Source organism: Arvicanthis niloticus, chromosome 13 (assembly GCF_011762505.2).
Source record: "Arvicanthis niloticus isolate mArvNil1 chromosome 13, mArvNil1.pat.X, whole genome shotgun sequence".
In the NCBI taxonomy this organism is placed as follows: Eukaryota; Metazoa; Chordata; class Mammalia; order Rodentia; family Muridae; genus Arvicanthis; species Arvicanthis niloticus.
In genome coordinates, this window is record NC_047670.1 from 73507672 (window position 1) to 73524016 (window position 16345).

At 50.3% G+C, this 16345-nt stretch overlaps 2 protein-coding genes across 2 annotated transcripts in view; one reads left to right on the forward strand and one right to left on the reverse strand.

The window, feature by feature from the left end:
• Positions 1-16345, forward strand: part of Prpf40b (pre-mRNA processing factor 40B) — a 68081-nt gene that overhangs the window by 21326 nt on the left and 30410 nt on the right. The window lies entirely within an intron of this gene.
• Positions 21-16256, reverse strand: Fam186b (family with sequence similarity 186 member B). The gene is given in 9 exon segments (XM_034516646.2): positions 21-173; positions 176-276; positions 2692-2877; positions 3473-3642; positions 8073-8265; positions 8761-10408; positions 13836-14018; positions 15277-15502; positions 16082-16256. Coding segments are annotated over 9 exon segments (2853 nt in total). The 5' UTR covers positions 16178-16256; the 3' UTR covers positions 21-123.

The window sequence follows — 16345 nt, forward strand, 5'->3', positions numbered from 1 at the left end:
AGTTTCCCAAAGTTCTGGAAAAACTTTGCAGCAACTGTGTGTTTAAGAGCACGGGCCAGGCTCCCGAGTCGGGAGCAAGCTGCTGTGCGGTCGTTAGTAGCCCAAGAGTTTGAGAGTCACTAACTAAGGGTTGAAGTGGAAACTGGAGTTACCCGATCTTTCTGACTTTGTATGGATCCAGGGAGTGACTGGCTGGACATTTTTCGGACAACCTCAGCTAGCTCCTCCGAGGGTTCCTGGCATTCCTTTCTTTGGACCGTTGAAGCACTGAAAGAGCTAATACAGTTACAAGTTGGGTAGTAACTGAGACAAGGCTCCTGCCATCCACCCAGAGCATGGGGACAGATCCAGAGCTGGGACCAGACTTGACCTGAATGTACAGCTGCTTAGCTTGACATCTCTGCCAGGCTTCCTCGCTGGCTGAGGCTACAGCTCAAAGCAAAACCTTACTCCTGGCTGCGGCCTCAGCCAGCTAGGCAAGGCCATGTTCTCCTTTTCTTTCCTGAGTTTTTGCTTTTGCTTTTGTTTTGAGGCGGGGTCTCATTATGGAGCCGGGGTCCTTGGACTCAGGCCAGCCCTGATCCCATAGAGAGCCTCTTGCCTCTGCTCCCTCTCCTCTTCCTTCTCCTCCTCCCTCCTCTCCGCACCCATCTCCTGTTTTTGTAAGACAGAGTTCCTCTTAGCCACTTAGCTTGGACCTCGCTCTCCAGACCGTGCTGGCCTTGAGCTTCCTGCAATGCTGTCTCTGCCTCCATAATGCTGGGATTACAAATGATACTCACCCCTCCCCCCAAAAGAAAAACAACACTGGATGACCCTCATGCCATAATAACAAGGCCTTACAGCAACGCAGGAACCCTCATAAAGACACCTGGAGGCCTAGCACACAGGGAGGTGACCCAGTCTGGGGCTCAGATGGAGACAGAAACAGGGCTCTGCCTCTAAGCTGGAACTGTGGTAAGTTGGATAAACCCCTGCAGAGTTGTAAAAGGAGGGAAGACAACTGTATTCATCTAAACCCTCTTACAAAGAGAAAGCTGTCTCTGCTGGGAACAATATTTTGATAGGTGCTTCAGCCTGCAGCTGAGATCCCAGTGGAGGCTCAGGGGTGGGTGGAGCAGCTCCGCTTGAGACATGAAAGGGATCTTAGAATTCTGCGTGTTATACCTCAGAGGGGGGAGAGAAGGCAAGGAGGAAAGGAAGCTGCTGTTGGGTGCTGTTCCTTGGGACTCTCTTTTCCCATCATCCTCTTCCTTTGTGTGTGTAGGCAGGTGTGTGCACGGACATGCTCATGTAGGCATGTGACTGTGTGTATGTTACGTGTGTGAGTACATGAGCAGGTCAGAGGTAGACACTGGGTGTCTTCAGTTGCTCTCTACAGTCTGTTTTAAGGCAAGTTCTCTCAGAACCTGCAGCTCCCCAATTTGACTAGGCTAAGCTGGCCACCAAGGACCTACCTACTGCACCCCCTGCTGCTGGGACTACAGATGTGTGCAGCCACGCCTGGCGTTTTAGGTAGGAGCTGGGATCTGAACTCAGGTCCTTATGCTTGGGCAGCAGGCAGTGTTCAGACTGAGTTGTCACCCCAGCCACTCTCTCCTTTCGTTTTTGATCTCAATACCCTAAATGCCCAGAGTCAGGTGTAGTGTGCACACTGGATACACTGGGTACTTACACGGGCATTCATACATGGAAAGAACAAAGAGGTGGGCTCAGGTTCCCCCAGAGTCTAGGCAAAGCCTGGGCAATGCAAGAGGTATAGAGGGGACACAGAAGGAGCTTGCCATAGGGGTGCTACCAGGGACCTCACTGAGCAGACCCCACCCCCGGACTCCTTTTTTTTTTTTGAGACAGGGTTTCCTGGCTATCCTGGAACTCACTCTGTAGACCAGGCTAGCCTCGAACTCAGAAATCTACCTGCTCTGCCTCCCAAGTGCTGGGATTAAAGGCGTGCACCACCAGTGCCCGGCCCGGACTTCTTTTTGTTACAGATCTTTCTTGGGATAGGGTTAATCCCACTAGCAGCAGATGAACATGAAGTCCCTTGAAAGAGTCTTGAGTCTTCACTTGTGACATCTTCAAGCCATGAGAGGCAAAGAAGATAAACCTACTCTAACCAGAGATACCTTCAACCGATCCCCTGGGTCCTGAGTCCTGCTCTCTCCCCTCTACTTTTGTCCCATGGTGGCCTTAAACTGGAGAGCCTTCTATCTCGGCCTCCCAAATGCCGAGAGTTAGCCCTGTATCCCCACACCTGCTCCTCAGCTGCTTTTCCCAGTGACAGTCCTTGAAGGCAGTCAGGACAAGTCTGGGCCCACGTACATGTCTTGGGTCTGTGACACAGTTCCTGGTTTCCCTTGGTCTCATTGTCCTTCGACCTGTTTCTCTAGAACAACCCTATACTAACGCAAACTAGGGCACCCGAGAAAGCCGTGTAAAACCCAGGAAGCCCATACTGCAAGCTAAGTACTGTGGACACCTTGTGAGGGACTGATGCAGTATTGCTCTCAGAACCCAACGATGGCCGGTGAGTGGATGAGGAGGCAAGCAAGGTTTTGTTTCTGAGGTAGCGCAATGACTAAGACCAGGCTTGGTGTCTGAGAGGGTGCCTGGGCTGTCAGGCAGAACTAGGGCAGCCTTGATGGACAGGTCTCCCCAAATCCAGGTTAAGCACCCACCCTTGCTCCTTACCGAGCCTTGAGGGACATTGAGCTTCTGGGGAAGGAGGGGTGTTCATCCACTGCCAATAGCCTGGGGATATCTGGGTAGCCCCCTAGTTGTTCCCAGGACAGGTTTGTAGGGGTCTTCTTTTCTATGGGGTGACTTGAAGAGGCCACATCGGCCTTCCATATGGCTTCCATCTGACTCCCTTGTTGGCTAGGAGTGGGAGAGCACAGAGAATGTGAGACAAAGAAACACAGAAGTAGGCTTAGGAGCCAAAGGCTTTTTAAGGCCATAAGGTCCAAGACACTGGGCCTTGTTTTCTTCCCTTCTTAAAGAGTTTGTCACCACCCCTGTCACCCTCCTTCCTCCCCCCCACCCCCCCAGGGCCTGGGCCTTAGTTCCCGAGGATCCACTACTAGATACATGCCCTGGGGATGAAGCTCTGAATCAGGTCTCACTGTGGTGGTGTTTACTGAATCACCTTGGCTGCCCAGTGGTTCACCTACACGGATGGATGCTGGCTCGGTACGCTCAGGGTAGAAATGTACGTTGTCCCCTGTATTTTCTCAGAGTCAGTCAGGCTACTCCCCCAAACCACACATTACCACACACAGAATGCCATAAACATTCGGGTCCTGGATCTGAGCACCGGAGCCAGTCAGGGCATCTGAGTAGTGGGCCTTAAAGCCAGTAAGGTGGCCTTTGCCTGCGTCTTCACTTGCCACTGCTTCCCCAGGCTAGCTGGCCCTGCCCCCAGCACCCCCCCTGCCCCCCATCCTACTGCCCATTCCCACCTGCCAATACCTACCCAGTTATCCGCAGGGCCACAGATTCCCGGTGCTTGAGTGGAGGAGGTTGCTTGGTGGTGGAGCGGCTGGAGCGGGCTCTCTGAAGTAAGACTGAAGATGACTTGCTTTTTACTGGCTTTACAGAGGTGAGCACAGGGATGTTCAGGTGGATGTTCCACTCTTGCTGGAGCTAGAGGAACCAGCAGAGGGCATCAGGAGGGTTGCAGAGAGGCCTGTCTAGGAGGGTGGAGGTCTTGTCTGATTGTCACTGACCCTGCTGGGTGAAGGACAGGCCAAGGCCCTTTTACTACAGACCCCAGGTCCCCAGCATATGATATGTTCCTTGAAAGTCCTTCAGTTCTTACTTTCTGGGGTAGTTCCTACTTTTTCTCTTGTTGTAAAGAATCTGGACAATGGACAAAAGAGAGGAAAGAAAACGGAAGGAAGCCAGGCCCTGTACAGCACCGACAGCACTTGTGGGCAGGGCCTGAAGTACAGAGTAGCCATGAAGCTGGCAGGGAGCTGGGAAGCCCTCACTATATTATTTACACAAATGCTTGTCTTTTTAAAAAGGCTGCATAATAGTTCAGTGTTCTTTAAGACTTTATTATTATTGATGCATGTGCATGTCTGAGCCGCGGTGTGCATGCGGCTGTCCGAAGACAGCTTCATGAAGTCGGTTCTCTTTTCTACCTTTCCGTGTGTCCCACGGACCGAACCGAGGCTGCCAAGCTTGTGTGGGAAGTGCCTTTAACCTCTGAGCCATCGTGCACCTCACTATTCCATTTTATCCAAATGCTGGAGACACAGGCACTCGGCAGCAGAGCCTGTTTGCAACCTCAGCTGGTGTAAAGGACGCTATGATAGTTCCACTTCCCTTGTGCACACACCATAAAGTTTAGCCCCCTGTTCCAGAGAGGTTTCAGTCCACCCTCATCATCATCCACATAGCTGATGCAGAAGTCAGAGAGCTGCACTAGAACCAGGGATGAGAATAACCGTTGGGCCGACTCCTAATGACCTGTTTCCTCTAGCCAGATCCTGTTCTTAAAGGCTACAGACCTTCAAAGTAGTGCCACAGGCTGGACACTGAACATTCAAAACCTGAGCCCGTGGGGACATTTTAAACTCAACTGTAACAACCCAGGAAAGAGATATGGGTCCTGTGGGGATTCCATTTTCTGTTTCTTTAGAAACTTCCACACTATGTCATACTGGCTGCAACCAAATCTCTGTCTCCACCAACAGTATTCAAAGGCTCTCTTTCATCCACGCCACTGATTGGTCTCTTACCTTTTTTTTTTTTTTTTTTTCTGATAAACCCCTTTTCTTCTCTGGTATACCCCAGCTTCTGCTAAGAGGTACTCCTGTGATTTGCTACAACATGCGTGCTAAGTAGAGAAGTGGAGTAACCCAGATGCAGAAAGGAAAGATTGTGTGAGCTCACATTTATATGTGGAATCAAAAGGAAAAATGTCACATATATAGAGGTACAAGATAAAACAGTAGTTACCAAAGTTGGGGTGTGGGCCAGGAAGTGGGGAGGTGTAAGCCAAAGGTCAGAGTAGAAGGCAGGGTGCACGGCTCCAGTTGTAACTGTCCTTGTGGGGACCGAGATGTTCTAAAGAGAGACACTTATGCCCCACCTTTTATCGGATACTTGAAAAGTGGTCCCCAAGGGATCGGAACTCCTCAGAAATCTCATGCGAGGGGAAGGGGAACGCTAAAAGCCCTGGTGCTGGAGGAGGGGAAGCTTGCCTCCCAGGAAGAGATTTCACACAGTGCTGATGACCTGCAAGACACAGGATATAGCAGAGCACCCATGGGTCCATGATGCAATGGGACCACATCTTGATTAGAACTGCGAAGCTCTATAGACCCTGCACCCTCTGTTTAGACATACACCTCATGACAGCACCCCAGATGACTACTGATCACTAGACCCTCTCGTTTGATTGATCCTTCCCCCAGTGTGGCCACAGTGACATTCCTCTGCTTTTCACTATGACTTTTTCTTTAAGGGTCATCTCAAGGGTGAACAGTTGAGTCTAGCTTGCCAGGGCCGCCAGAAACCAGCCTTGCATCCTAAAGACTCCTGTAAGAGACCATGAGTATAATCTGCATAAGTACAGTATGGGACTATCTGGGGAGCCGACAGAAGGCAGCTATCATCCTTGCAGCCATCTTGAACCATATACCCTGACAAGAGACTTGTTTTCAACAGCCTACAACAGCTGAGCACACTCTGATAACATCTTGTTTTATATACCCAGGATTTTCCCTTGGGTGTGTGTGACTTAAAGGTGTGACTTAAGAAGTGAGACTTATAAAAGGCGAGAGACAGACAGAAGGGGGACTGGAAACTTGGAACCTGGAGGCACTAGGGACTAGGAACTAGGGACTAGGAACTCGAGACTTGGGACTTGGACTAGGAACAAGGGACTTGGAAAGAGAGAAGAAGAGAGACTTGAGAATAAATGGGACTGAATCACACTCTGTCTGGTCTCCATTCTTTGCGTCCACCCTCACTCTCTCTCTTGCTGAACCCTGACCCACATACCAGAGCAGCAGTACGAGCCGGGACAATTTAGCTCCCAAAGCTTGGGGGCAGTGAGGGCTCCAACAATTTTGGCCCCCAAGCTTTTGGCAATGCGGGTTCCAACATTTGGTGGAATGGTCCCCGACAGGACTATAGTTAGTTAACCACCATGGATTGTATTTAAGATTTTGGATAGATCATAGCTACTTTTGTCACAGAGGGAGAATGGGTCATTACCTGAGATGAAATGTTCCTGCTCAGGGGACAGAGGTGCGGCAGCCCGAAGAGTTACCTTCATTCATAGGGACTTTGACTTAGGCCAGAGGTGCCTTGGGGGGGGGGGGGGGGCGGTGATGTGATAAGGTGAACCAGAAGCCATTATGGTGGCACCAGGGGTCTTGGTGAGATTCTAGAAAATTTCAGGTTTACAGCCTGGGCAAAGGCCCAATGAAAATGTTAAATGTTTGGAATTCTTGGATCTAGGCTTCAGTCAGAGTCCAGGGTTGCTCTTTTTCCTTCCCACATCCCGCAACAGTCTCCTCCTTCCTTTCTGTCTTGCCACAGTAACCATTTTATAGCAGATAGATATCTTATTTCATCCCATGTTCTATACCTTAAACATACACAATAAAATTCACTACAAACAAACACAGTAACTGTCAACTCACAAAGAGGCCCCTTAACGTCTTAGCGTTATGATTTGTGTTGGGCCCCATTTGTGGTTCTGCTGGGTGCATACAGGCCACGAGTCAGCTGTGGCAGAATTCCCGGGGCCAGCATGTCATACCTGAACCGCTGTATAATTTAAGAAAATATGCTAGAATCAAAGGGCTTAAGTTTCTAAATAGAAATGGTTGACTAACTGCCCAATAAAGTCAACAAAAATAGGCCCATGCCAAGAGTATAGTCATGAAACAATGTTGACAGAGAGGAATTGTGTCAGCCGAGAGGAGGGTTGTGAGTCAAGCCAAAGATGCAGGTCGTAGGATGACTTTGGGCTTTAAACAGCATCAAAACCGAAAAGGCCCTGAGTGGTGGTTGGAGACCTGGCAGTCTACTTTGGCTTCCACGAGTAGACAGCCTATCAACTAGAAGTCAGCTGGGTCCCAGGGGAAGACACTCTTGGTGCCTGTGGACGGCTGGGAGGGAACTTACCACGAAAGCCTGCTGACCCGTGTTCCATCCCACCACCATGGAAGGGGACACACATGCACAGCAAATTTTAAAAAAGAGACAAGACACTTTTAGAGGGCTGGAGAGATGGCTCAGCGGTTATGAGCACTGGCTGTTCTTCCAGAGGACCCAAGTTCAATTCCCAGCATCCCCGTGGCAGCTCACAACCGTCTGTAACTCCAGTTCCAGGGGGTCCGACACACAGACACACATGCAGGCAAAATTGCTACCGCACATAAAAATAAATAAATAAATAAATAAATAAATAAATAAATAAATAAACAATTTGAAAAGAGGCGCTTTCAGATGCCACGGCTCCTCCCCGTGTTCTCTGTTAGGAAGTGCCTGGAGGAAGGACTCCAGTAAACCAAGGAAGTGAGTCAGGGAAGAATCCAGAAGCAAGGGCAAAGCTGGGCCTCTGCAAAGGTGGACGAGGTGGCCGTGCTGGGCTCTAACAATTTTCTAACAATTTTGGCCCCCAAGCTTTTGGCAGTGCGGGTTCCAACATTTGGCAGAACGGTCCCCGACAGGACTATAGTTAGTTAACCACCGTGGATTGTATTTAAGATTTTGGATAGATCATAGCTACTTTTGTCACAGAGAAAGAACGGGTCATTACCTAAGATGAAATGTTCCTGCTCAGGGGACACAGCCAGAGCTGAAGGGGGCAGGGGAGAATCCCAGTACCAAGAGAGTGCAGAGCTCTGTTCTCCCAGGCCTGAAGAAGCCCTCTTTTCTGCAGCTTTCTGAAGGGCCCTTCTCCCATGCCCTCCATCTATCACACACTGGGCAATTGCCTTCCCTCACACTCCAGCCCAGAGGCTCTCACAATACCCCTCATTTCCCATCACCCGACAACCCCCACTCTGTCCCTGCTCACTGAACAGGTGATGTGGCAGGAGACCCACCTTAGGGAACATGGCCACCATGCTGTGCAGGCACTCCTGGTGCTTCTCCTCCAGGTCTTTCTGCTTGTCTGTCCAGTCCTGTAGCCTGAGGCTCTGCTGGCGGTCAATATTCTCCAGGAACGTATAGAGGTTCTGGGCCTTATAGGTAATTCTCATCTGTCGGATGGTTCCTATGTGTTTCATCACTTCTTGTCTGGGAAGAGAGAAGAAACTTAGGAGTAGAGAGACTTCCTCTTTCCCCCCACATCAGTTGACTAGAGAGACGCCGCCACTTTGTTAATTCTTGAGAGGAGAATGAGGAACGGATCTGTGAGAAGGAGCAGAAAGGTGGAAGGTGGTGTGTGCAGAGGAACCTCAGGGCTGGAAAGGAAAAGTCAAAGCAAATGGTAGGAACCATGTCGAATGAAGGGCAGGAACACGGGGATTGCACATAGGGAGAGTGGGTTTGGAGGGAAGCCCCACTAGAAGAAAAACAACATATAGATGCCTTATCTCCTACACCTTCAAGGGTTGCCCAAGGCCTGGCACCAGCCTTTGTTAGTCCCCTTTCCAAGGAGACCTGGGGGAGTCCCCTCACGGTTTCCTGCCCACATTCTTTTATCTCCCTCCTGGGTTTTATCTCTACCCTGACTTGCAATGGGCATGGGTGGGTCCCGGGTGGGAGCCAGGTGGCTGCTGGGTCACCTACCGGAGGCCCTGGAAGCGTCTGTAGTAGATGTACTTCTTGCATAGGTACTGCAGCCTGAGGATGCTCAACTCCATGGCGACGGCAGTGACCTCCAGGGCCTTGCTGCGCAGGTACTGTGGCAGCGCCAGCTCTGATTCCGAACCACCCAGGAGCTGCAAGTTCTTCAGCTGGGCCTCCATATCTATATGGTAGACCTTGTCCTTAGGTGTCCCCAGGGCTTTCTGCAAAGAGGCAGCCCGGGTCACCCTTCGGATGGTTGTCCCAGTGAAGGGGAAGGAGGCACATTTCTTGGGCTTAGCAGAAACCTGGCGGGTCCGTGGTGTTTGCATAAACTCAGCTGAACACAGAGTCCTCTGGATCCCCTGCCCGGGCTGCTGGGGATGTGGGGATGTGAGTATGTACGACTTACTTTGACGAGCAGACTGGGCCCGGCAGTGGGGAGTCACCATTGCTGATTCTGACTTCTTCAAGTTCTTCCACCGACTGGTGGTTGTGAAGATCATCTTCTCCGAACTTGCCTTCTGCTCCTTCCTGGGGCTCTGCTTTTCCTCTTCTGGCTGGGTGAGTCTCTGCCACTGCTGCCTGGCGGCTGCCTCTGCCTCCCACTGCCGCACCTTCTCCTGGTGTTCCTGCTCCAGCAGGGCCCACTTCTTCTGCCGCTGGAGCCACATCTCTTCCTCCTGCAGCCATTGCTGCCTCCTTGTCTCCCAGCTGAGTTCTTCCTCCCAGTGCCCCATGTGGCTCTCCAAAAGCATCCTCCTGGTGCTCCCCGGGGACAGGGACTTCTCAGGATGGGGCTTGCTTTGAACTCCCTCCTCCTCTTGGATGTGGTCCCCCTGGTCTTTGCCTTCCTTGTCCGCTGGTTTTTCCCATTGTATAGGAATCTGGGGGAGCTCTGAGTGAAGCAGCACCGGCTCCAGGGCCTCCTTGCGGTCAGTGAACACGTCCTGCCTCTTCGAATCTGTGGCCGTGTCGGAGAGTGGCTTTTGGGCTGCAGGTGTAGTGCCACTATCCCAGGCCTTGGTCAGGAGACTTGGGGAGAGAGCTGAAAACACCTGTCCTTCCTCCTTGGGCTCCTGCTTGTCCTCCTCCAGGGCTGTACCCACCTCTGGAAGGGTCTCTTTTTCAGGGAGTTCCAGATCATCAACAAAACCCTTGGCTGGTTCTCGCTCACCAGGCATATGAGCCATCTTCAGCTGGAATTCCAGGGCATGCTTTATCATGAGGAGGTTGTGGTATTTATCTCCCAGCGCCTTTACCTGTCTTAGCAGAGCATCCCTTTTGCTCTCCAGGACTTGGATGGATTTTTGGAACTGCAGCCTCTGGGTGCTAAGCTCTTTGTTCATCTCCAGCTGCAGGTATTTGTACTTTGACTCCAGACTCTTGTTCTCCTTGTGCTGGAGGATCAAGGCCTTGTTGAGGTTCTCCACCACGGTGGACATGTACCTGATGGCCTTGATCTCCCCTTTGTTGAACATGGTGGAATCAAGGAGCTCCTGCAGCATAGACCTCACCTCTGACACGTTCAAGCAGGTGGTGTTCTTGTCCTGGAGCATCTGCTCCGGGCTCAGCGGCTCAGGGAGGAGTCCCTGCTCCTTCTTCTGTGGGCTTTTCTCGTGCCAATCATGCCAGAAGTTATGTTTGGACACTGGAAGAGACGGAGAGGAGAAAGGCAGCATGCTCCCACCAGGAAGCGACAAGGTACTGGGCAAGGTGGACTGACCCTTCGGACCTTGCAGAGCCAGGATGCTCAGCCACCCCCCTTTGGGTTGGGCAAGAGCAGGGAGCTGGCCCTGTAAGCCAGAGGGGTTATGAGGAGACACCTCTTCCAGGCCTGAGACTGCCCAGAGTGTAGCCTTAGGTCCTACCAACAGCACAGCACCTGCAGAGCCCACAGGGCCTGGCATCGTGTGTCAGGCTCTACTCAGTTCAGCCTACTTCCTAGCAAGAAGTTACTTTTCTAACTGTTTGGCTCCTTAATGTAAACTACCCAAACCTGTCAGAAGCCTCCTTTCCTTTTTCTGTCCCCTCTGTCCTGGGCCTGTAGAGAATCAATAACAACTGTTCACGTGTCATTATGTTTTAATAGTTGTTTTGCCCATATCAGGGGATCACTTAGACTGTCACCCCAAGAAAGTAAACTAAACAGAGACTGTGTGTACTGTATGTGGCCCCAGAGACAGATCTCAGCTCTTCCAGGGTTGTTTATGGTCATACAACTTTGTGCCTACTCTGTGTGGGACTGATGGAGTGACCATCTTGGAGCATCCTCTCAAACATCACTGGCAAAGAGAACAGTGGGTATCTTTGGATGTGAGGCAAGAGAGCATATGGAGCTTATGCGATACTGAGCTCAGTCTAGATCTCACTACGTCAGACGAGTCATATGACCCTGGGGTTCAGAAGTCTGAGACCAAGTCACTTGGATCCGAATCTAATTTGTACCATGTGCCTTGGGTACATTTCCTAACTTCTTAGTGCCTTAGTCTCCTCGCTGGAGAAATGGGAACAACCATAGATTCTAATTCTTGGAATCTAGAGTGCACATATTCAAGCCCATGGATGATAGCCCTACAGTAAGTGTTCAATGAGTAATCCTCACAAGCTGGGCAGTGGTTGCTTTAATCCCAGCATTTGGAGGCAGAGGCAGGCGTATATATGTGAGTTCAAGGCTGGCTCTAGGTCTACACAGAGAAACTTTGTCTCAAAACAAACAAACAAACAAACAAACAAGTTTACACTCTATAAGGCTGACAAGATGGTCAGGTTTTAGTGACACTTGCTGCATAAGCATGCTGTGTGCATGCTGTGTGCATGCTGTGTGCATGCTGTGTGCATGCTGTGTGCATGCTGTGTGCATGCTGTGTGCATGCTGTGTGCATGCTGTGTGCATGCTGTGTAAGCATGCTGTGTAAGCATGCTGTGTAAGGTGTACATGCTGTGTGCATGCTGTGTGCATGCTGTGGGCATGCTGTGTAAGCATGCTGTGTGCATGCTGTGTGCATGCTGTGTAAGCATGCTGTGTGCATGCTGTGTGCATGCTGTGTAAGCATGCTGTGTGCATGCTGTGGGCATGCTGTGTGCATGCTGTGTAAGCATGCTGTGTAAGCATGCTGTGTGCATGCTGTGGGCATGCTGTGGGCATGCAGGCCTAAGTTTAGATCCCCAGCACCAACATAAAAAGCTGACATACTGGGCACAGCTATAATCTCACTGTCCTGTTACCAGAGAGGCAGAGACAGGAGCATCCCTGGGTTTGCTGGTTAACCAGCCCAGCCCACTGGGGAGCTCTAGGGTCAGGGGGAGATTGTCTGAAAAATAAAGTGGAGAATGATTGAGAAAGATGCCCAGTATTAATCTCTGGCCTACACATAAGCACACCATACAAACTGGCACTCTGGTAAGAAAGTAAGTATACAAATAACTGCATTTCAACATACATCATAGTAAAGACTGTGGGTCAGGAAGTCTCCATTTTCTATCTTCTTCCTCCTGTAACATTCAACCTATTTTTTTTTTTTTTTTTGAGACAGAGTCTCTCTACATATAATCCTGGCTGTCCTGGAACTCACTATGTAAACCAACCAGGCTGGCTTTAAACTCAGAGATCTCCTGCTTCTGTATGCCGAGAGCTGGGATTAAAGGTGTGCGCTACCACCACGCCCAGCTTCAATGTCACTTAATTATCCCAAGAGCATCCCTGGAAATGCTAATGTTAGCTAATGTTTATTAAGCCCAGAACATTCCAGGCATGGTGTCTGACATCTCATAGCTCATGCACTCCTCCTCCCAACCCTGAAGTTAGATAATATCCTCTGAAGAAACAGGCTCACAGAGATAGAATAAAGGGGCTGGAGAGATGGCTCAGTGGTTAAGAGCACTGACTGCCCTTCCAGAGGTCCTGAGTTCAATTTCCAGCAACCACATCTGGTTGTGGCTCACAACCATCTGTAATGGGATCCAATGCTCTCTTCTGGTGTGTCTGAAGACAGCTACAGTGTACTCACATACATAAAATAAAAATAAATCTTTAAGAAAGAAAGAAAGAAAAGAAAGAAAGAAAGAAAGAAAGAAAGAAAGAAAGAAAGAGAATGGAGATGCCCAAAACCATACAGCTCCAAAGTGCCAGAGGTGGGATTAAAATGGAAATCTGCCTCACTCTGCAGCCTGAGCTCTTGAGTGAGACTAACCAAAGCAGGGGCTTGGCTTTTTGTCACTATTTGTGGCCTGCTCTGCTCTTTGAGCTTCAGGGCTCTTATCTACAAAATTCAGGAGGTAATCTTAGATCAATTATAGAGTGGATAGGAATAAGATTTCAAGAGTTAGCCAGGCTGGTGACTGACCACCTTAGAAGAATCCAGAATTCTCTAGAAGGCTCTAGGGGGACTTCCAGTTGAAGTTTACCAAACCCTGGCTTGAGCTGGGGTTTGAGTGAGAACAGGGTGCTCTTCAACTTCTGCCTATAAACCACAGCTTCCCTGGCGTTTAGGCCTCATTCCCCAGAACTCCCATGAGGCCACAGCTCCAGGAAGCACTGGAGGGCTCATCTTTAGTTCATTCCTACTATATCTTAAAAAACAAAAAACCAAAAACTGTCTTTGTTTGTCTGTCTGTCTATTTGTTTGTTTTCTTTGAGACAAGGTTTCTCTGTGTAGCCTTGGCTGTCCTGGAAGTCACTTAATAGAACAAGTTAGCTTCGAACTCAGAGATGAGCTCAGAAATCCACCTGCCTTTGCCTTCTGAGTACATGGGTGTTTTTGGTCTGTGTACCATATGCATGCAGTACCTGTGGTGGCCAGAAGAGGGCGTCAGATTCCCTGGAATCGGAATTACAGAGAGTTGTGAGCTGCCATGTAGGTGCTGGGAACTGAGCCCAGCTCCTCTGGGAAATCAGCCTGTGCAGTGAAGCTCAGAACAGCTTTGGGATCAGCATGGGTCTGTTACCCCAGCTCTACACCCTGGCTTCCCGCTCTACTGTCTTCTGCATGTGTATTACGGAAGACGACCAGGAGCCCCGGAGATGACATCCAGCCCATCCCCACCCAGTTTTTCTCCCGGAAACTCCAGGATCCTACTTTGTGCCTTTTTCTTTTGGTCTTCGATGAGAGTCGAGCAAAGAGAGATGAGAGACTCGATGCCTCCTTTGGTGGCGATAAGGGAGAGAGGCAACACCTTCTCTATCACCTCGATCCATTCATCTAGGGCTTCCTCTTCCTCCGAACTCCTCCCGTTCTTTATCTCATACGTCAGACTGTCACCTGGATGGGGTGGGGGCCAGGCTGAGAACAGTCTGTCCTCTAGGGACCCCCACGTAGCCCTACAGCACAGGGCGGTTGCAGCAGACCTGGGGGTGGAGTGGTTTCATTGTGCACTGGTTATCAGACAGCTCACTTTCTTGAGCCTCATTCCCTTCCCTGCAGAAGGGTTGGAGGAGGACCTGATGACATAATACTCGTTAATGACTGACACGAGGCCTGCCATGCAGACATGCAGTAGGCATGAGACAGTGTTGCCTAAGTACAAGGCCAGCCATGTTAATCTACACCAGTTGCATAATCTAACATCTGAACCACTAAAGAGATTAAGTGCAATCAACAGCTTTCTTTGTCTGCTTGCCCGAGGTAGAGTCTCAATGTGTAGCCTCGGTCGGTGTGGGTGTGTGTGTGTAGCCTCAGTTGGTATGGGTGTGTGTGAAGCCCAGAGATCACAGTGGACTGCCTCCTCTCACTGAACCTGGAATTTACCATTACTACTAGACTAAGCTGCCAGACGCAGTGCAGAGGGTGTAGGCACAGACTGCCACTCTCAGGCTTTTGTGTAAGTTCTAGGAGTCTGAACTTAAGTCCTCAAGTCTGCCCAGCAAGCACTGACCCACTGGGCTACCTCCTCAGCCCCTGACTGGCTTGATGGATGGTGCACCTCGGAGCAGGGGCATCTCAGAAGTGATCGCAACAGGAATTTCTGACCGAATCAGCGGATTAACCCACTGATAGATTCAAATTTAGGTAGGCTGTTGGGAGATAACAGAAGTGTTGATGGTAGGACCAAGTTGGGGGGGGGTCACGGACGGGGGCGGAGATGGGTCATGGTGGGGTGCTTCAAATGGTCTGTCCTGCCCCTGGCCTCTTCCTGTTCACTGCTTTCTGGTTGTATGAGTGGAGCAGCCTCCCCTGGCACAATCCCCAGGATTCTCGTTCACCATGAGCTAAGTGATAGGGTCAAGAGACCATCACTGACACCTCTGAAGCCACCTTTATCCTTTCTCTCTCTCTCTCTCTCTCTCTCTCTCTCTCTCTCTCTCTCTCTCTCTGTTACTTGTCAGAGCAACAAAAGACCGAGCAGCATAGCCCTTCTGGGGAGTGAGGCTGCATGCAAGACTCCTTCACTGGAGAAGAGGAGTTTCAATCTGTCCTTCACTCTCCGAGGCCACCACCCCACCCCCTCCTTGCAAGTGCTGATTAGGCGGAAAGACCTGAGCCACCAGCTCTCTGGACTGCATCAAGCCCACAGACTCACCCCATTCACCCAGCCAGCGGAAGATCTCATACAGGTGTTTCTCTTTAGCCTGGGCATCTTTGGAGAAGGAGCTAATTTTCTCCAGCAGGATGAACCTCTTCTTGCCTTTCTGCTCTGGCTGGTGAGGCTTCACCCTTTCTTTTAAATCATATCCCAGTTCTTCCTGGAAGCGATTGATGGCACAATTGACATTGTCCAAGATGTCCGAGAGCTGGGTGGAAATATCCTATATGGGGCAGGGCAGCAGATGGCAGAGGTTAGGTGTCCGTTGCCCATGTTCTAAGTCGTGTAACTCTGGGTCTCAGGGCTTTCTCACTGGTAGGTAGAGCTCGCTGTAGTACTTAATGCCACAGGTTTTTATGAGAATGGCATGAATTGCTATTGTAAAGGGTTTAAAACTGTGCCCAGAACACAGAGAAAGCATCGGCTCTTATTATTATTTTATTTTTTAAGCTCAGTGACACTGAAGATCCACAGCCTTTACAATTCCAGAACTTGCTGGAGACATCTGGAATTTCACAAGGACTCAGAAGCAACATGGGAAAAGAAGGGAAACCCAAAGAAACGCTGGGTAAAAGGTTCAAGCAATGAGACCTTTGCTGTCCTGTGTCCACACTCACTCTTCTTCTCGCAAGTGCTGCTTGCAAGTGGGCATTCCAAACTCACCTGTCTGCAAACCCGGCTTGTCAAGTATCCCAGGACCCCCAAAGGCCCAAAGGCTGGAGTCTTGTGTAAACGAGAGATCAGTCCCCAGCCTCTACATCAGACCCTAACAGAAGGGCAGTTTCCTCGTCTCTGGGGTTACCTCCTGAGTCCGAATTAGCTGGGCAGTCTCAATCTTTGAGATAATAGCCTTGACTGATGTGGGAGTCACCAAGTGTGGGGGGTTGTCCTTCTCCATTCTAGGTAATTCTCTCAGTCCGAAGATGCCCTGTGTCTCTTGTACACAGGCCTGAACACACAGTATGGGCAGCTTTGGGGGCTAAGGGCCCAGGGAGGTTCCTGGGTACCCTCTGGCCCAACCACAGCTCCTCAAGTAACTGCCAGACACCAGGTTCCAACTGACTCC